Here is a 22,680-nt window from a genome sequence, read left to right as displayed (position 1 = left end):
ATGCTGCAATATATATGAGCCTTGAAAACATGCTAAGTAAGTGAAACAAGCCCTACACTAAGGACAAACATTTTATGATTCCAGTTAAGTGAAATATCTAGAATAGGCAAATTCATAGAGACTGAAAATAGAATAGAGATTATCAGAGATCAGAGGAGGGAAAAGGGGTTATTGCTTAATGGATTGATGAAAATTTTTGGAAATAGTAGTGACCACTTACAACATTGTGAATGTAATGATGAAAGCCATTGAATTAGACACTTAACCTAGTAAAATGGTAAACTTTATACTCTATTTATTTTACATAATTTTTATAAAGGAAAAAAATGTCGAGCCAGTTCCAGGTTAGTTCAAGCTGGGGGCTTAGGAGTATGAATCATAGATTCTGAATCAGAAAAACCTTAGAGAGCATCCGATCTAGATCTTAACTGGCACTCGGTTCCTCTTTACTGCCTCCCCAGTGTGAGGACCTAGCCTTGGCACGTAATCACTCGAGAGAAGCACGCTTGTAAGGCAGCACAGGCTAGCCCCAGGACAAGTGCAGTTATCTCTTTAACCACTCTCTGGGTGGTTACAGTGTGGTATGATGGGATCTGGAATGTCCCCAAAGTCTCCTGTGTTCAGAGGTGGAGTTTGTGGTTAGTGATTAGATCACGGGGACTCTCCCCTTCTGGCTGAATGGACTACTGGGAGGTGGAATCTCGTTGGAGGAAGGTCACCGAGGGTGTGCCCGAGAAGGGTTTGTCTTCTCTCTGGCAATCCTCTCTCTGCTTCCTGGCTGCCAGGAGCTGAGCAGCTGTCCTCTGCCACATCCTTCTTCCATGCTCTTCTGCCTTGCCTCAGGCTCAGAGCTATGGAGTTGGCTAACCATGGATTAAGTTGTTTTAGTCAGGTATTTTGGTCACAGCAATGAAAAACTAACAATAGTGGCTTTCAAGAGGAAGCAAGAATGGTGCAAAAGCAGAGGATGGTGCGAGAATTTAGAAACTGAGCATAGGACCCAACTAGCAGCTGTTTTCTAAAGGCCAATATGAAATACAGCTGAATACCAGGAGCAATAATTGCCTCTTTGAAGAAATGGGTGATTGTCTGGGAATGAGTAACAGCCTTGGCAGAATCTAATATTGTGCTGAAATCCGTTGCTTTGTCATCTGTTCTATATGTATCTTTATACACGTGCTGCTGCTGAAGCCCTTTTTCTCAAGAAGGGGTCAGCTGGACACTTGGCAGCACTCCTGACCAACCAGTTTGGTGGAAGGTGGAGATCAGGAGCTAACAGCCACTGATTGAAAATGACACTGAGAACATCTTGTCAGCAGTCAAGAGGGGGCAAGGCCTCAGGTATAATACTGCTCTGGCAAGAGCAAAACTCTGTGTACATGAAACAATCAGATCTTCCCTATTGGGGCAGGATGAAGTCAAAACACAATTACTAGGAGTTTTTTTTAGCTACCATCTTATTCATCTCAGGAGTTCATCTGAAAAAGCACCCAGAAGGTAACAACTCAAAGGACGCTTTTTTTGTATAGCTTTGTGGGAGGTGAATAACATTTTATAATCACACAGTTCTTAATAGTTTATGCTGTACCTGCATTTTAATCTTTTCATTTGATTGTCACAGAAACTCCCTAAAAGAAGATACAATTATCTTCCTTGTTTGGATGGGTAAGCTGAGGGTTAGAAAACTTAGTGACTTATTCAAGGTCACGTAGTATATAGTGATAGGACAGGGGTTTACATTCAATGTTCATTGCTTTTCCTAGTAACTCACTAGACAGTTCATAAATATTTTACTAACATTAGTCAGAGGTAGTCTCAGCTTCAGACCTAGAGTCAGATCAGCTTATAAATACCTGAAAAAAAATCTTGAAACTAGCAAGAATAGCAGATTTGGGGTTGTTGAGGGAGAAGTGAAATTTTACATTGGAAGAAAAATGTGAATGTATTAATAAATATTAAAAGTGCTGTTATGGCCAGAAAAGGTGGTGCATGCCTGTGATCATAGCAGCTTGGGAGGCTGAGACAGGAGGATTGGGGGGTTCAAAGCCAGCCTCAGCAATGGTGAGGCACTATGCAACTCAGTGAGACCCTGTCTCTAAATAAAATACAAAAAAATAGGGCTGGGGATGTGGCTCAGTGGTTGAGTAGCCTTGAGTTCAATCCCTAGTACCAAACAAAACAAACAAACAAACAAACAAACAAAGTGATAACAACAAAAAAGGGCTGTTATGGTCTGAATGTTTGTACTTCCCCCACTCCAAATTCATATGTTGAAATCTTAACTCCCAAAGTAAAGGTATTAGAAGGTGGAGTCCTTAGGTTATGAGAACTTACCTATTTTTAATGGAATAAGTATCCTCAGAAAGCAGGCACAAGGGAGTTTGTTGACCCTTTGCCATGTGAGGACACAGTGAGAGGGCATCATCAATGAACCAGAACTTGGGCCCTTACCAGACCCCAAATCTGCTGGTGTTTTGAACTTGATCTTGGACTTCCCAGCCTCAGAACTATGGGGAAAAAATTTCTGTTGTTTATAAAACATCCAATCTATGGTATTTTGTTGTAGCAGCCCAAACTAAGGCAGATGCCCAATGTACTACATTTTCTCTTCAATTTTCTACCCAAAGAAACTTTCCTGAGCTCAGTGTAGAAACTCCATGCTTTGGGTATCTCAATACTAAAATAGGTTGGCCCTTTAAGGATACTGACTCTTGATATTTAGTTGCTCAAGTTGAACTAGCTTCAGAGTGGGAGAACCCCAGTAAAATTTATTTTACAGAGAACTTCAGTAAAAATCTGTTTAGAATTTGAAATTTTCCAAATATATACAATAGAACTGACTGTCTCAATGGTTTGTCAGTTAAGAGTACTTTAAAATATTTTTATAATTGGGATATGTAGTTTTATTGTAAAAGAAGCAAAGCTCTGATTGAAACCATATGCTAAGGTTTGAATGATTTCCTGGAGTATTCACTATCATTCTCTTTCATTTCACAAAAGGACTGTCTTTTCTGAATACTAGCAGAAGACATTTGAAAGATTTCTTATCCAGTGTCTCATACCTACATGTATTTGAATGGATGGGTTTTAATAGTTCTCAGGGAATTTCTCTGACTACATATCAAAGAATACATGAACTATAATGAAGTCAACCTCTTAATCATCTTATTTTCTGTATAAACAAACACTTTACTTACATAATAATTTCTCAGAAACACTAAAAAATATAGGGGCAAGTCTATTTATAGACATAGCTATGGGGAAAGTTAGGTTCAAGGATCATAGAGAATGTGTTAGAACTTTGACTAATAGGATAAGTCTCTGATTTATTATTCCTTAGAAACTGCAAAAACAAGCCCATACTAGCCTGTTAAAGGATTAGAGGCCACACAGAGGAGAACGGAGGTACTCCAGGTTAATAGCCAGAGTATCCCCAGACTTGTGAATAAATCTGTCTAGAGCCAGCCAGCCTCCTGGCTGACCTGGTAACTGACTGCAGACATGTGAGCGTACCGAGTCAGAGGCAGCAGAAGAATCGCATAGCACAAATCGCCATCCCACAGGAAATCTAAATAAAGGCTTACTGTTTTAAACCATGAGTTTTGGGAAGGTTTTAGTACAGTGAAGGCAAACAGATACATTAAATTATATTTTATTTGGAACTATTACTAGAATTAGAGAAAATTAGAGAAAAGGTTTTCTCTGGGCTTAATTGCCTCATCGGATCTTTCTGGTATTCAATCTCTTTCCTCTGTATTTCAGCTTTTCTGCTTCAAGGAAAGCAATGCTTTCATGAAGATCAGCCATAAATTCCAATTCAAATGGAGGTATATTATAGGTTTAGCATCCTCTTTTCTTCTTTTTTCTTCAATAATTTTACCAGAACCCACTATAAGGACAACATTCAAATACATGTTCTTTTCAAATGAGATAATGTACATCAAGTGCTTAACAAACTCCCAAATGCCATATGTGTGAAGTATCATTATTATTTAACAATGAATAGGATTATTTAATTGTTATAAGAATGAAAATGGCCTCCTTCTAAGAGTTACCCTTTTTCCTAAAAAGTTCCCTGTCTGGTCAGTAGCATCTGTTAGAAGGTTTCTGAGCTTACCTGAGACTTGAAGTAAGTTTCCTGTGGGGTGGCAAGTACATCTGCAGATGCAATATCTAAATGCATGAGTGTCTGCCGAAAAGAAGGTCTGTTGCGAGGTTTACTTTGCCTAAAAGTAAAAAAGACAGCTTGTGCATTTCAGAATTTGTGTCCAGAAAGATAAAAATTTTATTCTACTTTATGAAATACACTATTTTAACTCCAAAATAGCTATATCACAAATAGTTTTGATGTACTGAAGGGCAAACAAAAAATACAATTTAGAGATACCTCTACTGATGAAATGGAAATCTAGGAGCAGTGAGCTATTTGATAATAGTCCACTAGGCCTGGTAAAATAATAATAGCTATCGTTAACTAAGTCCTACTATTTCAAGATATCATACCAATTTCTTCACTTATAAATTTTAATTAATCACAACACAACTCCATGAGCAAGCGCTTTCTCTACATGAAGACAGATAGTTGGATGACACGCCCGAAAGAAAAAAGAAAGAAAAAGGCAGGGCCAGCATTTGAAATCAAGGGTTTCAGACTCTAAGGCTCTAATCTTTCCACCACCAGATGGTTGACTGCAAACACACATTAGAGACTTACCTACTTGTTTTAGAGAAGTTCTATTATGCCTTTGAAGAAAAAAGTAAAAGAGAATGCTGGAAGAGAAATGTATTTCTTACCATGTCTGTTTCATAAGGATTTTGAATCCATCAGGGCAAGTAGAAGGAACTGGAAGGTGTAGGCTATTGCTTCCAACACCCCAAATAATGGCTGATGAATCTACATCTTTGTAGGGGATCTCTCCTGTCAACAGCTCCCAAAGCACCACTCCAAAAGACCTACAGTAGTACCAGGAACATGTATAGAAGACATTTCAGAAAGACTGATTTATATTTTAATTTTTAATTAATTTTTGGTCCAATTAATTAATATATATATATTTTAAAACTGGATATATATTATATATATATATATATATATATATATATATATATATAATATATATCCAGTTTTAAAATTAGAATATATTGTTATTAAAAAACAGAAAAATTCATGGAACTTTTGAAAAAAATCAATGAAGAGTAACCAACACTTCCAGATATTAAGACATTATAAAGTCTCAATAATTAACTCTGGTGCACGAATAGACAAACAGACTAATGGACTAGAATTAAAATCTAGAAATTAATAAATACATTCAAGAACTGAACATATAGTAGAAGTGGCATCACAAACTAGTGGGGAAATTTGATTAGTTAATAATTGCTATTGGGAAAACTGGGGAAAAAATTAAATCTATCCCTCACCATATAGTGGTGTATGCCTGTAATCCCAGCAGCCCAGGAGGCTGAGGCAGGAGGATCACTAGTTTAAAGCCAGCCTAAGCAACTCAGAGAGACCCTGTCTCTAAATAAAATACAAAAAAGGGCTGGGAATGTGGCTCAGTGGTTAAGCGCCTCTGGGTTCAATCCCCTGTACACACACACACACACACACATACCAAAAAAAAAAAAAAAAAAGATAAATTCTAAATGAATCAAAGAATTAAATGCAAAAAAAGGAAAATAAAACATTGGGAATTTTTTTATAATCTTAAGAGTGATGAAGGCTTTTCTAACTAGGAAACCTAGAAGATAAAAGGAGAGGTTGATAAATTGAGCTATATTAAAACTATTTTGGCCTGAGAAAAAATGCTATAAGCAAAATAACAAATTGTAAAAAGTATCTGCAATTCATCTATACAAAAGACAAATTTCCTCGACATATAAAATGCTCATAAATTGTCCCAGTGCCTTGGGAGACTGAGGCAGGAGGATTGTGAGTTCAAAGACAGCTTTAGCAAAAGTGAGGCTCTAAGCAACTCAGTGAGACCCCGTCTCTAAATAAAATACAAAAAATAGGGCTGGGGATGTGGCTCAGTGGCTGAGTGCCCCTGAGTTCAATCCCCAGGACCAAAAAAACAAAAACAAAAAACAACACCTCATAAATTGATAAGAAAAAAGATCAGAAATCTGAAAAAAAGGATGTGAATAGTTCACAAATAAGAAATGATGAATGACTCTTAAGCATACAAAAATGTATAACCTTACTCATAATAGCAGGGATGCAAATGAAAACTGCTTCCAAGATGCCATTTTTGATCTACATAATAGTTAAAAATACAAAAGTGTAGCATATTTTGTTGAGAAAACACTCTTATACATTTCTGATTAGAACCGAATTGATATAATCCCTAGGAGGACATTTTGTTAACTATCAGAACTATGAATACTCTATCTTATCCCACTTACACAGATGCTATATGCAATTTTAACATATGCTATTATTTTCTTAAAGCCTAAAAGTTTCCAGTAGCCAATTTTAAGGGTGGGGGGAAAAGCAATTACAGGGAAAATATTGCTAAAACTAAGGCTTATGACCTCAGAGGAAATGTTGATAAAGATAAAATAAAAGCATATAACTGGGGTTGTGGCTCAGTGGTAGACTGCTCACCTAGCAGGTGCAAGGCCCTGGGTTTGATCCTCAGCACCACATAAAAATAAATAAAATAAAGGTATTGTGTCCAACTACAACTAAAAAATAAATTAAAAATAAATAAATAAAAGCATAGTTCATAGGAGTTACTCAATAAAAAGGCAAACAGACTTATACACTTCAAATAGGTCTAGAGCACAAAACTGTATCATAACAAAGTACATTACAAATATGTGTAATGATGATGTGAATCATCAAAAATAGGTTTTTCTTTTCTTTCTTCAGGTACTGGGAATTAAATCCAGGGGTGCTCCACTACTACATCTCCAATTCTTTTTTCTGTTTTGAGACAGGGTCTTATTATGCCTCTATGCCTGGCTTAGCAAATGTAAGTTTTGTTTAATGTATTTTACTCAAAAGGGTGAGAATTATGCAGTACATTTCAGGAAGACTATACTAAATGGTCATTTGAAATAGACTTTTAGTTTTCCAGAAAGGTCAGCATATTTTCTTAGGGAACTGATGACTTACTAACTGGATATTTACCCTAATTCCTCTTCTGATCCTTCCCACCATATAGCACCATACTGGGTACTACCTTAGGTAAATAAGACCAAAATCAACCAGAAGTGAACAACAGTAATGAATATTCTGGGTAGTAAAACTGTTGCAGGAAGAAAGGGTTAATATTTGGCACAGATGGCATCACTCACCATATATCGACTTTTTCAGAGACAGGTTCATTCCGTATTACTTCTGGTGCCATCCATGCAACCGTGCCGGCAAAAGACATCTTGGTACTTTTATCACTGAGTTCCTTAGATGTACCAAAATCTGAAATTTTTACTGCATCTGTGTGAGTCACTAAAACACTTTAAAAAGAAATAAAGAAAACATCCAGATCATTAGTAGTAATGAAAATCATGACTCTAAATGGCAATTAAAGATTTTGTTTGCTGCTTCCTGTGGAGTTCAATTTGCAGTTTCCAATGTGACCAAGGCATTAGCTATGCACTGGAAATAGCAAAATGAAGCAGCTTATCAGAATAGGCTTTTAATGCCTATTTAAAAAAAAATAGTTCAAATGCAATTGTTTATTTGTTCTAATTAGTTATACATGACAGTAGAGTGCATCCTACATAAACGGAGTATAACTTCTCATTCTTCTGTTTGTAATGATGTAGGATCACACTGGCTGGGTAGTCATATGTGTACATAGGGTATTAGTTTCCAATTCATTCTGCTATCCTCATAATGCCTAGTTTTATCCTGCCTCCACCATTTGCAAACTGTGTAACTTTCCCAAGTTACTTAACTCTTCTAAACCAGTTTTCTAATCTATGAAATGGAGACAATTCAGGTCATAATATCTTATTCACAATTCAGAAATGTAAAAGGTCTCAAAAATACTTTTCATATGTATAAGCCAAAATCATTATATCTCATTTTATTTGAATTTCATAGATTTTGCCACAGGTACATACATAATGTGGCTGATTAGAGGGAGTTCCTCTACACTTCCTTGGATGTCTGAGGTTAGCACTATATTACCTTTTTGAAATAATCTGGCTGTACAAGTCATGGATAAGATATTATGTGCCTGTAATAATGGTCCCATAGAATTTTCACTTGAATTAAATGAGCTTAGATACATAAGACACCAGTGCTCAATAGTTTTGGTTTACTCCCTTGCCAGTCTTGGCCAACCCACTAAGGAAAATACCTCATTTAAAAACATTATTTAAATAATGGCCAGTTATGTCATGCAGTGGACCATGACACTAGATCCATTACATTAAAAGACACATATGAATGCTGGCACTTCACTATTGCTGAAAAGAAAAAGCAGGAATAAATCTAAGCTTAAGTAGCTTCCACAGAAGTCATGTTTTACTTTTCATAGGACTTTTCTGAAATGCATCATGGAGCATATGCTTTTGCTTGCCTTAAAGGTGAATATAAATCCAAAGTATGGGCAGCCTCATACACTAGGCTGAGTTCACTCCAAAAAACCTGTTCATAACTTCCGAATGTTAATGAGTTAGGGTGCCAGAGCCTTAATGATATAGGGACCTATTAAAAAAATTTTTTTCATAGTTGTAGATGGACAGCATGCCTTTATTTTGTTTATTTTTATGTGGTGCTAAGGATCAAAACCAGTGCCTCATATGTGCCAGGCAAGTCCTCTGCCACTAGGCTACAGCCCCAGCCCTAGGTACCTATTTTTAAAGATAAGAAGCTTAATACTCAAATAGCATCAGACTCAAGGAAAATAGAAAACAGAAAACTTCTGAATTTGTTCCTGCCCTTGTCATTTGAACCAAGGACTTCACACTTGCTCACCTCCACCCCCAACGCCAAATGACTTGCTACTTACTCAACAGCTTTGTGCTTACAGTTGCTCTGGAATACCTCCATCCACATCCTTCCCCTGGTTTTGCACCGGATATGTAAAATTTACATAATTTAGGAGCTTTGATTTTATAGTCTTAGTGTAAATTCATGTGGATTAAAATATTATGAGCTATCTGACATAATTGGAGCATTGATAGTATCATATGCCATGAAATTCAAAAAACATGATAGGACTCTAGGAACAGAAAAACGGCAGGAACTTCCTCTTCTGACTCAGTTGGTATGAGAAAAGGGAGGAGATTAGAGATGATATAACACTGAAACGTTTCTGAAATCTTCTGAGACAATGTTGGGGACACACAGATTGCAGATTTAATGTTGGTGAAATTTTTCCTTACAACATGTCAGGTTGATCTTTGTCTTCATATATATATGTATATCTTATACATTTGCATATATATACATATATATTTAGTTTTAGGTTGATATAATATCTTTTTTTTGAAATCATTTTGAATTTTAATCATAGCAAATGTGTTTTAACAGTAGTCATAAAATCAACATTACCACATATACAAAGGACAAGACACCAGTTTGGCATACAAAAATACCATATATTAAAATTGGATTCATTGGAAAAACTCAGGATTGGCTAAGACATCATCTATAACAGAGAGAGCAAGCAAGAATGCTTTTAAGACATTCAGATTTATAAACAGCAGCTTGATATCCCCTTTATGAAGTCAATATTTGGCAAGTTTTAGGTTGATATAATATCTTTATTTTATATTTATGTGGTGCTGAGGATCAAACCCAGTGCCTCATGCATACTAGGTGAGCACTCTATCACTGAGGCACAACCCCAGCCCTGATCTTTGTCTTCTTGAAGTTCGATTGAAACCCAAAAACACCTCAGCCTCTAGGGTTAAGGGTGGCATTGTTAACACTGGATGACCAACTTACTATTCTAACCTTTAATTCTCAAGGAGAACATGTTGGTTTCAAGATACCATTTGAAGATGCCTTTAGTAAGTATTTTGCATATTTTATGTGTACAGGGGATGAGAAAGGCAACAGATTGTGTTAAGAATATGAACAGAAGGAATGAACGCTATATAGTAATGTTTATTTGCAAGTACAGGAAGGAGTTTGTTCAATGAGCTAACCATTGTAATAAACATTGTTGAGAATGATGATGATAAATAAGAGTTGCATTAACTTTTTAACCAAGGACTGATTTTATCTTTCCTAGAGGAGAAGAGGCAGGATTCATTATGAATCCCTTATCTTCACATAATGAGGTAGGATGCTGTAGTCTGGCTCAAAAGTTCTAGGTTCAAGTCCTAGTCCCTTTGGGCTGAGGCCCACTTTCTCTTACATAAACAAAAATAATAATGATATTATCACTTCTAACATCCACAGTTTTTGATACAGTCAAAGATATGATAATGGCTATAAAACATGTTGTAAACCAATAAAGCACTATGCAAATGTTTTTGAAAAAACAGTCTTTCTGCTTCTGTAAACCAAAATGTGATGAGAAATAATAAAAAAAAAATGTTTAAAAAATAGAGTTACATGGACATATGCCATTTTACCAATTCATTTCTTTCCTTCATGAAATTTGGGGAGTTGAATACACACTTAAGTGATTATTGGCTACCAAGGAATCATTTGGAAATCAGAGATTAACAGAAATAGCTCTGCTTCTCTTAAATAACTATGTTTCTTATGGCCACTTTGTAACTTGTACCTGTTTATTTTCTCCTTTGTTTAGACTCTCAGAAGCTCAATGCCAAATTTATAGTTCTCAAAAACACCTGTACAGAATCTTATAAGATACTTTTTTCTTTCTTTTTTTAGTAGTGGGTGCTTTACAACTGAGCTACATCCCAAGCCATCTTTTATTTTGAGATGAGATCATGCTAAGTTGCTCAGGCTGGCCTCAAACTTGCAATCTCTTGCCTCAGCCTCCAGAATAGCTGAATTTATAGATGTGTGCCATTAACACACCTATAAGTTTATGGCATATATTTTGTGAACAAGTTTTGGTACTAATGTTTTTATGTTATTTTTTGCCTCTGTTTCTTATCACCCATTTTTACTCTATTGTATACACTAAGACTATAAAATCACGATGAATAATTTGAGACCACGATGAATAATTTTATGGAGGTGTAAATAATTCATAGAACACCTCCTGAGTTCAGTCCCCGGTACTGCAATCAACAAACCAGTAGGAATACAACAAACCAAACTTTCTGGTAGAGAAGTTTGGTATTAATTATCAGAGATGATAGAAGTTGAATAGTTCATATAATAATGAATTTTGTACAATTATACGATTTAAAAGCGACAACAAAAAGGGGAAACTGGTGTCAGGTACCTGAACATATCTGCCACATGTAAGGTAAGAAAGCAGCTCAACAAATATTCCAAAAGATAGGCAAATAGAATTACCCGCTGTGCTGACTTTAATCTGAACTCAAAGTATGATGTCTGAAAACTTCAATTATAGTTGATAAAAATTCCTTATTTCAAAACAACAAAGCAAAATACGTGAAAAATAAGCTTCAAAACTCACTTAGGTGATTTGAGATCACGATGAATAATTTTATGGAGGTGCAAATAATTCATTCCACTTGCAATTCCTGTGGACCAGTCTACTAGTAATCGAGGTGTGATCTTCCTGCCAGCTCTCAAGACTTCATAAAGTTGTCCGTGGGCACAGTATTCCATGATGATACAATAACATGGGGCCTGAGTACAAACACCCCTTCCAAAAAAACATAAACATGTACATACATATACATATACATTTTTATAGTTTAAGAATATTTAATAAAGACAAATTCTTTTTCCAATTGATTTAAAAGGTGCACATAGTTAATAGTTCCTAGTTCTTTAGAATTAAAATCTCTCTAGTCTATAGGTTTGGCTATTATGCATATAGACAATTTTTATTTTGTTCTGGTCACTCTAGATATCTATAGGCTGGGCTGTCTGATAGTTTTATGTGGAACCATTCCACTCTGGGACAAAGAACACCCTTTTCTGAGGCTTATATAGGCTGGATACTGTGTTGTTTTAGATTGTTTAGAATAGCAATATATCTTTGTTAAGAATAAAATATCTTCCTTTTACACTAAGATAGAGGGTATTATATAGAGGGGACTGAGAATTCAATTTATTTTTATTATTACTTAATGGATTTTAAATTAGTTGAATTTAAAATAACTAACAAGTCCATTTTTAAATGTAGTCTGAAAAGCATTTTATTTAGAATAAAAGTAACATTATATAACATATTATATACATCTATGCAGACTATATTTCCATCTTTCATGAAACGTATCCTGATTATTCCAATCTGAAAAGATCTCTCCCTTCTCTAAGTTCCTATAACATATAGCAGCCATGAATATTTTACATGCAGTTTTTCTCTGCTCAGAGATATTATAGACTTCTTGAAGGGAAAGGTCTTCAAATTCTTTTCTCTCTCCCACAAGACTTTGAAGTTCTTAGTAAGTCCTTGATAAATGTTTCTTGACTTCACCTCAATACACATAGCTGAAGAAAGCCTTCACAGTAACATGTGCAGAGGCATGGAACAGGAAGAATAATAATATCAGGAAAAAAAATCTTATATTTTTCAGACATGTTTATGTTTATTTGTCTTATTTAATATCCCACACAGTTTGTCTTTTTTAAGATCTGTCTTACAAACTACTGGAAGATAGGTATTATCTCTTCCACTTTTACAGGTAAGGCTCAAAGTGAAAGTGACTTGTCTTAATTACAACTAGTTCATGTAACTAATAAGTGACAGAAGTCAGTTTCAAACTCAGTCTAATTTCAAAGCCTGGCTCCTTCCTCTTTCTGTATGGTACTACCTTCATTTTAGCTTTTAAACTTCAATATAGACAAGCATATTGGGAATTCCTATATTAATTCCATTAGCTCACAAAAGTGGGAAAAATGATATTAAGTCTACCTCACAGTTTTGTTCTCAAGACAAAAGAAGAATAATTATCATCTGCAATTCTTTGTGTCCCACCTCTTAATGGTGTGTATACCTCCCTTAAAATTTTCTAGAAAAGTTCACAGAGTACTATCTATATGACATCCAGTTAAAGTCTTGAGCCAACTACCAATTCATATCGTATCTCTTAGGCTGCTGTGAGGAAAGAACTTAGAGGCCATGGTTTGAGGTGCTGATAATGTGAACATCTTGTTATAATTAAAGAAATTTAATTAGACTTCATTTTTTGTGCCTTGATGTGCTTGTCAAATGCCACAAAGCTACTTCTATTACTCTCCTATTATTTTCTAGGCTACTCAGAATTCTCATCTTGACTTTTCATGCAATTTTTTTCAAGTTTCATATATAACTAAAAAGAACAAATTTAAAATTTTTTTTCAGGTTTTTATTATTTGACCTTTAAGAAATCTCAAAAAAAAAAGAACTCAGAGGAGAACACACACCAACTACAAATAGATAATTTAATTATCATTGTAGAGAAATAATGAATAGGACTGGGATTATGTAAAATAAATTTAAGAATATCAAGATAAATATTTGTTTGAAAGTACTCAGCATCCTATTCAACTATGCTTTATTGTCACTCAAACACAAAAAGGGTCTAACAGTGATACATTATAAATTTTTCATCTCTCTTCACTGACGAATGAGAAGTGATCATTCCATGTACTATGACAAGGTTTCTTAGTTGCTATAAATAACAGCTTTATTATCACTTCTAATTGCTACCTTTTCTTCCTTTGGTACTGAATTTATTAGGAACAGTCAGGTTGGATTTTCTTAAAGGATTACTAGAAAAAAATGGAAGAAAAATATATAACATTCTTATCTTGCACTGCCCTTTCTACACATAGTTCTTACTAACTTCAAAAGAAGCTATAAGCCCAGAAATTAGAATCCAGGGACATGTATTAAAATCTAATAATGTCCTCATATCTTCCAGACGGTCCTGAATGTGATTCACTGGCCAAGCAACACATGGCACAGATGGCTGCAAATATAACACTGCACAATGCCCCAAATGCATGGTGTAATGGGCCAGGGACACAGTCTCACTATTGTTTGCCATGTGGAGGTAAAGGCAACTGGGGATCTTCAGCTTAAATGGCTGGGGAGCAGTGCAGCAGAACTTGCCCAACAATGCTAAAAACTGCAAATACAGGTAGGAGGGTCAGAGGATGAGGTGGGAAAAAGACTGGGAGGAAGAAGGAAGAAACAAAAGGATGGAAGGAAAGATAAAGCTTCTTGCTCCTTCATCCTCTCAGGGATACATTTCTACCTCCCATTACCCAGGGCATCGTCCTTGGAAAGATCTCTTACCTGGGACACACAGCCTAGGTCATTTCAGGAGACCAAAAGCCCTGCTAATCTATCAAACACTCTTTGTTTCAACCCACTGTTCTATTATCTGAGTTTAGAAGTTCTTGGCCCTTTCTCCCATTTAGGAGGATACAGCATAGAGGGAGTCTGATCATTTCAGTGAAATAAAATGAAGAAAAGAAGATGGGGTCTCTATTAGCTGCTTAAAATAATTATCCTGTTATCTTTTGAAGTATATCATCCGTGGAAAATTATAATTGGTCTCTATAGCACTTAATTTTAGTCATGCATCCTCTTAGCCGTTCTAGGGCAACAAATGATGAAATTATGACAGAAATTGAAGCTCACTCTCATGTACTCTACATGAATGTTCTTTGCATGAGGAAATACATCCAAACACTTCCTTTGTCTTTGAGTATGTTTTTCTCCTTTTCACGTTTTTCCCTTTCCACAGAGTCTTCTTAACCTATGTACTCATTAAAACACATTCTACAAAACCTGAACCCAAAACTTCTATTCCTTACTTTGGGGTTGTGATTCCAGTTAAGACTTGTCACATGACATTTTTAGCTTTGTAACATGAGTTTTTTTTTTTTTTTTGAGGGGGGTACTAGGGATTGAACTCAGCAGCGCTTGACCACTGAGTCACATCCCTAGCCCTATTTTATATTTTATTTATAGATAGGGTTTCACTGAATTGCTTAGCGCCTCGCTGTTGCTGAGGCTGGCTTTGAACTCCTGATCCTCCTGCTTTAGCCTCCTGAGTCACTGGGATTATAGGCATGTACCACCAGCCTGGCTTGTAGGGTGAGTTTTATAGTGAAAAGATCCTCTTAAGATTGTTGGGAAGGTTGCTCCTACTTTAGGGAAGAGATATGTAAGTTATTTCACTTTTAGCTATATCTTCATTGGTTGTACTACTCTCCAGGAAGGAGAAATATTATCAAATATGCCAGAACCTCTAGTTTCTAAACTTTCATCCCACCTAAAGCCAATTAGCATTCATTTGTTCAATACTATGGCAACATGTAAAGGCTGGTGAGAGGGGGAACTCAAGGAAAAGGTACAGGTAGAAGAGGTTAAAATATTTTAGAGCTTAGCACTTCCAAATTTGGTGACTTCCACAAATTTACCTTTGCCTCTCTTCCTTCTGTTAGAGATCCCAGTTGATATTAAGAAATAATAGTCTAGACTAGAAATATATGCTCACACACTCTTGAAAACAACTACTTTGTGAAAGGAATATAACATAAATTAATATCATCAATAACTCCACTGTCACAAGATTTAGAAAACTTTTGCATTGATAGAAAAGGGATCTAGCAAAACCTGAGATTATGCTCTGAAAGTACCTGTTTATTATAAGACAATATTAAGAAGGAATGCTAATAGAAACTAGTAAATATCTATTACACAGGGATTGGATATTCTCTGAACACTTCAGACATTAGCTTTTTTTTTTTTTTTTAACTGAGTCTTGGGATATTCAGCTTATTTTGAAGTGACCTCTGTCACCCCGTTGATAAATGAGGTTGTTGCAGAAGGCCTGACTGCTTGGTAGAAACCCACTTCCTTCCTCCCTGCCCCACGTGTGTCTCTCCCATGCAGTGCACGCTTGTGCAAAATGAACTTTTAGATTAAAAGATGTTTCAGGACATGACTCAGATTTAATAGTTCTTTAATGTCCTTCCAATCAATCTAGCACAGTGCTAAATCTATCCAGTGATTTTGAAATGTCTTTCAAAGTAAGAACCTAAGTACATATATCGAGAGAAATAAAATATCTCTATTTCTTAAAAAAAAAAAAAAAAAAGATAAAGCCTTGACCTACTTGAATGCGATGATGTTAGGGTGCTTCAGCTTCCTCAAGTGCTTGATATCCGTCTCATTCTGTTCTCTCACTTTCTTGATGGCCACTTCCTCTGCTCGGAATTTGCCCAAGAAGACAGCTCCTTGGGCTCCACTACCCAGCCACTGCAGCTCTGAGATCTCCTCAAATGGCACTTCCCAAGTATCTAGGCACACAAGTGAGAAACAAACTTGAAGAGATCTTGAAATTTGCTCAGGGACCATTCTATGAGGCCATTCTGAAGGTACCAACATTACCGTCACTGGAACTCCTACCCTCTGACCCCACTGAAAGACAACTTTTCTATGCATCTTGGTATTTTATTATTTATTATTATTATTTTTTTTTTGTGTGTGTGTATTTTAAACCACTAAAACTGAGCAGATTAGAGATATCTTTCAAGCAAAGTATGTCCTAATACTTCTCCAACCCTACCTTCTTACCCTAAGCTTATTTCTATCTCTTTTTCTACCACAGGTCCTTGCTCATTGCCCATTATAGATGTGATTTTATTCCTCTTTAAAATCCCTTCTAGTTTTTAGGTTTACAGCTATGTAAAAGTTGTAGTGATACATACTATTTCATGTATTACAGATTCTTCATCTACTTACTGTTTTCATTATAAGTGAGGAGTTTACTAGTTTTGCTGATAGTAGCAATGTCTGAACCTGCTGGTTTCATCACAACTCTGCCAGCAGTATCATCAATTAATTTTTGTTCTAATCTAATTAGGTATAAAATAGTGTTTTATGAGTTTGAACTAGTTTAATTGTCAAATACAGACCATTTCCTCACATTTGTTTAATACACATATCTGCTTTGTATGAATTGTCCATTTATCTATCCGGATCCAGACAGGGTCATTCTAATAAATTTGAAGAAGTTCTCTAAATATTTTTTGATAAAAATGAAAATAATATTTTTCTGGGACTGCAAATTGGTGCGGCCAATTTGGAAAGCAGTATGGAGATTTCTTGGAAAGCTCGGAATGGAACCACCATTTGATCCAGCTATTCCCCTACTCGGTCTATTCCCTAAAGACCTAAGAAGAGCACACTATAGGGACACTGCTACATCCATGTTCATAGCAGCACAATTCACAATAGCAAGACTGTGGAACCAACCTAGATGCCCTTCAATAGATGAATGGATAAAAAAAATGTGGCATTTATACACAATGGAGTATTACTCTGCATTAAGAAATGACAAAATCATAGAATTTGGAGGGAAATGGATGGCATTAGAGCAGATTATGCTAAGTGAAGCTAGCCAATCCCTTAAAAACAAATGCCAAATGTCTTCTTTGATATAAGGAGAGTAACTAAGAACAGAGTAGGGACGAAGAGCATGAGAAGAAGATTAACATTAAACAGGGATGAGAGGTGGGAGGGAAAGGGAGAGAGAAGGGAAACTGCATGTAAATGGAAGGAGACCCTCAGGGGTATACAAAATTACATACAAGAGGAAGTGAGGGGAAAGGAGGAAAAATATAAGGGGGAGAAATGAATTACAGTAGAGGGGGTAGAGAGAGAAGAGGGGAGGGGAGGGGAGAGGGGGGATAGTAGAGGATAGGAAAGGCAGCAGAATACAACAGACACCAGAATGGCAATATGTAAATCAATGGTTGTGCAACTGATGTGATTCTGCAATCTGTATATGGGGTAAAAATGGGAGCTCATATCCCACTTGAATCAAAGTGTGAAATATGATATATCAAGAACTATGTAATGTTTTGAACAACCTACAATAAAAATTAATTTAAAAAAAAGAAAATAATATTTTTCATAAGCATTTTTCTTCTAATTTTATTTTTTATCTTTTATAGTACTGGGGATTGAATCTTGGCCTTATGAGTAATAGGCAAGTGTTCTATCATTGATCTATATCCTGGTCCCTTTTTAAAAATTTTTAAAAATTTCAAGATAGGGTCTCACTAAGTTGCTGAGGCTGGCCTTGAACTTGTGATCCTCCTGCCTCAGCTTCCTGAGTAGCTGGAATTACAGGAAAGTGCTACCATACCCAGCTAATTTTACTGTTTTTTAAACAAAATATTTCTTTATAGTTTAGTATTTACTTTGTAATTTTTTCCATTGTAGAAAATGTAGTCTGTCTTCTAAAGCTATCTAGAGCTGATATTTAAAAATTTAGCCTTTATATCCTTCTGCAGTTTATTTTGGAGTGTGTTATGAAGGCAAATATAAAGTAAATTTTATGGGTATTGCTATTTAGTAATTCCTAAATCATTCAATTAATTAATTCATCCTTTCTCTTCATATTGTGTTATGATGCTTACATTATAATCACTATATTTTTAAAAATAATGCCTAGTATTTAGTATTTTTATAAAATGAATTATAAGTGAATTATTAAAATGAAAATTGCAAATATATTTGGCATTCAAATATCAACTGTTTATGGTATTATAATAAGGAATAAAATTCTCTTTTTCCAATGATAGCTCATGCCTGTGCTATTCAGCTATATTCAGTCAAGCCTTAATTACCCATGGAAAAAGAAAAGGGATAGCACTGGCCATTCAAGAACAAGAGTATAAAATAAAGAAAGCAATATTTCAACCATGTATCCATCAATCTTTTAGTTGGAACTAATTACCAGAAGTAAAACTAATTAATGTAAATTTAGTCCTGTCTGCTTCATCTTTCAGTCCCTGTTGGTATCCAGGAGAAAGCCAAAGATTGGGAAAGTAGCAGGAAAGAGAAAGCAATAAGGACATATAAATTTGGATAGCTGGGTAACTTGACAAGGCAAGATAATTAACCTCATTATAAGACAGAACTGGCTATATTCTCTCTAGAGTTAGTTCCAAGAATTTTTGCTGCTCTTATATCTATCCCATTTGTACCCTTTCCCAACTTCTCTCTCACACTCTTTTTCTCTCTCTCTCTGATTGATTGATCACAATAACTACTAACTTATTTCCAATATCTACTGTGACTCATAGGACTGAGGAAAACCCTCACATCACCCACTGTTATAATTTGGGTGTGAGGTGTTCCCCAAAAGCTCATGTGTGAGACAAGAAGGGTCAAAGGAGAAATGATTGGGTTGTAAGAGTCTTAACCCAATCTGTGATTTGATCCCCTGATAGGATTAACTGAGCGGTAACTGAAGTGGTAGGGTGTGGCTGGAGGAGGTGGGAAATGGGGAGTGGCTTTGGGTATATATTTGTATCTGGTTAGTGGAGTCTCTCTACTATCTGATCATGATGTGAGCTTCTTTCCTCTGCCATCCTCTCCTGCCATGATGTTCAGCCTCACCTGGAGCCCTGAGGAATGGAGCCAGCCTTCTATGGACCAAGACCTCAGAAACCATCAGCACTCAAATAAACTCTTCCTCCTCTATAATTGTGTTGATTGGGTCCTTTAGTTACAGCAGCGAAAAAGCTACTAAGACACCTACTTTAAGGCAAAAGTTTTCTTTTGTTTATTTAGACGTGGCCATGATAATACCTGCTTCAAGATGGGAAACTATTTGTCCATAAAATATTTCAATAACACATACTACCTTACTTGGGTTTCACTATGAGGATACTTAAAAGGGAGATGAGGACATCATTAACATTTTTAAAAATCTAGTAAAATTTCCTCTTAAATACCAAGAGTAGGGGGATACATCTGTTATATGTGTTATTCTGTGGTTGATTGCAATGTAGGATTAAAGATTAGCTCCCTGATCTCAGAGCTGAGAAGGAAGCACTATATTCAGTTTCTGGCTGGTAAATCTCTCTTCAAGCCTACAGCAACACTAGCCCTTAGTGCCTAACTCTTTGCAATCTGCTGAGGAGCTGGGCATCTGCTGTACTATGTTGAGAATTAATGCTGATCAGGTCTGTTTCTTAATTTTTCCTGAAATAAGTTTTCCTGAAAGTCACATAATTGATTGGAACACAAAATTGAATTCAAGTTTGTAGAACTAAAAAAAAATAATAATAAAAGGCTTCATTTAGCAGATGTACAGGATATGTTTATTGCCCCCTTTTATGAGTCTGAACCTCAGTGATGTGTTTGGACACTGAGATGTCCAAATTATCACCAAAATAAGTACAAGACTGGACAAGTAAAAACCCTCAAAACCAAATATCGTTTTTTACATAAGTGGGTGTTAGTTTTTTATTAGGTTTTATGTCTAAGCAGAGAAAAGGGAACTTTTAAAAAATAATAAGTTAAATATGTTTATTAAGAATGGATTTTGGACAGATACAGATATAGATGAGTGGTAGGGTACTTGTCTTGCATGTGCAAGACCCTGGGTCTGATTTTGAGTACCACAACAAAGAAAGGAAAGAAAGAAGGAAGGAAGGAAGAAAGTTAATTGTAGGATGAGAAAGAAAGAAAGGGTTTTAGGATGACAGGTAATTTTTATTTTCTTTTTTGTGCTTACCCTTATTTCCTTTTTTTTGTACCTGGCATTGAATAGGGGTGCTTAACCACTGAGCCATCTCCCTAGTCTTTTTTATTTTTCATTTTGAGAGAGGGCCTCACTAAATTGCTGAGGCTGGCTTTGAACTTGGGATAGCCTCTGGAGTCACTGAGATTACAAGCGTGTGCCACTGTGCCTGGCCCTTATTTCCAAATTTTAATCCATATTGCTATTTAGTACTGCTTAACAGAGGACTCCTCAAACTTTGTGTGACAAGAAACAACTTTAATTTCCTTGGAACCTAAAAATCATGGAAGGCAGCTGAGAGTAGAATGTGTAGGGTATTAGTGTATGCATGAAAGAGAGACAGGCAGACAGAATACGTATAATAAAAAACTGATGAAGAATTTCTGCATGCAGCAGGAATGGATGCTGTGGCTGAAAAATCCTGAAAAGTACTTAGAACTGTTAGATTTACCAGTAAATCCTAATATACTTCTGGAGGATGGGTACAGAGAGAAAGTTGGTATTTGATTTATTTGGTATTTTCCTATTTCAGAAATAGGAAACACAGATGCATGAGGAAAGGGACTATGGTGACTGATGTCAATAGGTTCTTGTGGAAAAACTGTCCACATCTTGACTGAAAGATGAACAGACTGAAGGGAGGGTCACAGAGTTTGAAATTCAGTTATTTACTTGTAAGATAAATAAAACAATCTCAACTTTGGTCTATATTTTTTTCCTTCCAGATTTTTTTTTTTTTTGGCAGGGAGATATTGGGGATTGAACTCAGGGGCACTTGACCATTGAACAACATCCCCAGTCTTATTTTATGTTTTATTTAGAGACAGGTTCTCACTGAGCTGCTTATTGTCTCACCCTTGATGAGGCTGCTTTGAACTCACAATCCTCCTGCCTCAGCCTCCTGAGCTGCTGGGATTACAGGCATGCACCACCGCACCCAGCTCTTTCCAGAATTTCTTGATGCTAGCACTCGAGAAAAGAATCATTTAAATAAGGCCACAAGGACATGTATCAAAAACTTTAAAAATAAAAAATCTGGGCTGGGGTTGTGGCTCAGTAGTAGAGTGCTTGTCTTGCAAGCATTGATCCTCAGCACCACGTAAATAAATAAAATAAAGGTATTGTGCCCATCTACAACTAAAAAGAAGTCTTACAAAAACAAAAAAAAATCTGTTGGACTTAATGATTGTTCATCTAGGAATTAATACTAAGAACTAAACAAAGATATATGCAAAAATAAAGTGATAGACAAATATTCATTGCAATGTGACTTACGATCTCTAAAAATAAAAACAAATTCAGAGTTGAGCAATAGGAGATTCTTTAAATAAATGTTAGCACATTTGGACAATTTAATATTAGGTAGGCATTAAAAATGATGCTTAAAATATATTTAAGAAATAGACACAATGTTCACAATATGAATGAAAAAAATGCTACAAATACCATGTCTCCATTTTTTAAAAGTATATACACATACACAAACAACATACATGCTGATTTTTTTTCTTTTGAGGCACTGAGGATAGAACCCAAGGGCTTCGTTCATGCTAGACAAGTGCTGAGCCCAACATAACATATTCTTAAAACATTAATGGTAGTTATTCTCAAGAGAGTAAGGATCATAGATTATTTTAACATATTTTAGGGAAGTTACTTTTATTTTTCAAATTTCATACATATGTTGCTTTTGTTATCAGTAAAAAGTCCTTTTAGAGAATAAGGTTATAAAGAACACGAGGACCACGTGTTCCCCCTACTTCAAAAGTATAATACTTGAATTCTAATATATGAATACACATGTTATACAATAATGGCAACTGAAAAATCACTATTTAAAAAACTGTGGGATCTAGACATAATATTCTTCTCAAGATTGGTTAGATATTTTGTTCTTTCCTCAAAATGTGAGCTTTCTATGCCTTTACCATAAAGTAATAATTCTTTTTTACTGTAATCTAAGGTAGTCCTATGATCTTCAAGGACATTACCATGTGACTTCTGCTTGGTAATGAATTAGCCCAATGACCATCAGACTGTTTTTTCTTTTCTTTTGAGATGAGGTCTTGCTATGTTGCCTAGCCTGTCTTCGAACTCCTGGACTCAAGTGATCCTTCC

At 35.7% G+C, this 22,680-nt stretch overlaps 1 protein-coding gene across 1 annotated transcript in view; it reads right to left on the bottom strand.

The window, feature by feature from the left end:
* Positions 1-22,680, bottom strand: part of Map3k13 (mitogen-activated protein kinase kinase kinase 13) — a 40,422-nt gene that overhangs the window by 16,530 nt on the left and 1,212 nt on the right. Inside the window, exons 2-6 of the mRNA XM_076868293.2 lie at positions 16,138-16,321; positions 11,529-11,720; positions 7,303-7,461; positions 4,795-4,953; positions 4,118-4,226 (exon numbers count right to left, since the gene is read on the bottom strand). Coding sequence (XP_076724408.1) covers positions 4,118-4,226; positions 4,795-4,953; positions 7,303-7,461; positions 11,529-11,720; positions 16,138-16,321 — 803 coding nt within the window. The remainder of the gene's footprint in view (positions 1-4,117; positions 4,227-4,794; positions 4,954-7,302; positions 7,462-11,528; positions 11,721-16,137; positions 16,322-22,680) is intronic.

This window comes from Callospermophilus lateralis, chromosome 10 (assembly GCF_048772815.1).
Source record: "Callospermophilus lateralis isolate mCalLat2 chromosome 10, mCalLat2.hap1, whole genome shotgun sequence".
Taxonomy (NCBI): domain Eukaryota; kingdom Metazoa; phylum Chordata; class Mammalia; order Rodentia; family Sciuridae; genus Callospermophilus; species Callospermophilus lateralis.
The sequence above is the reverse complement of the archived record's forward strand: the minus strand, read 5'-3'. Positions and strand labels throughout refer to the sequence as shown.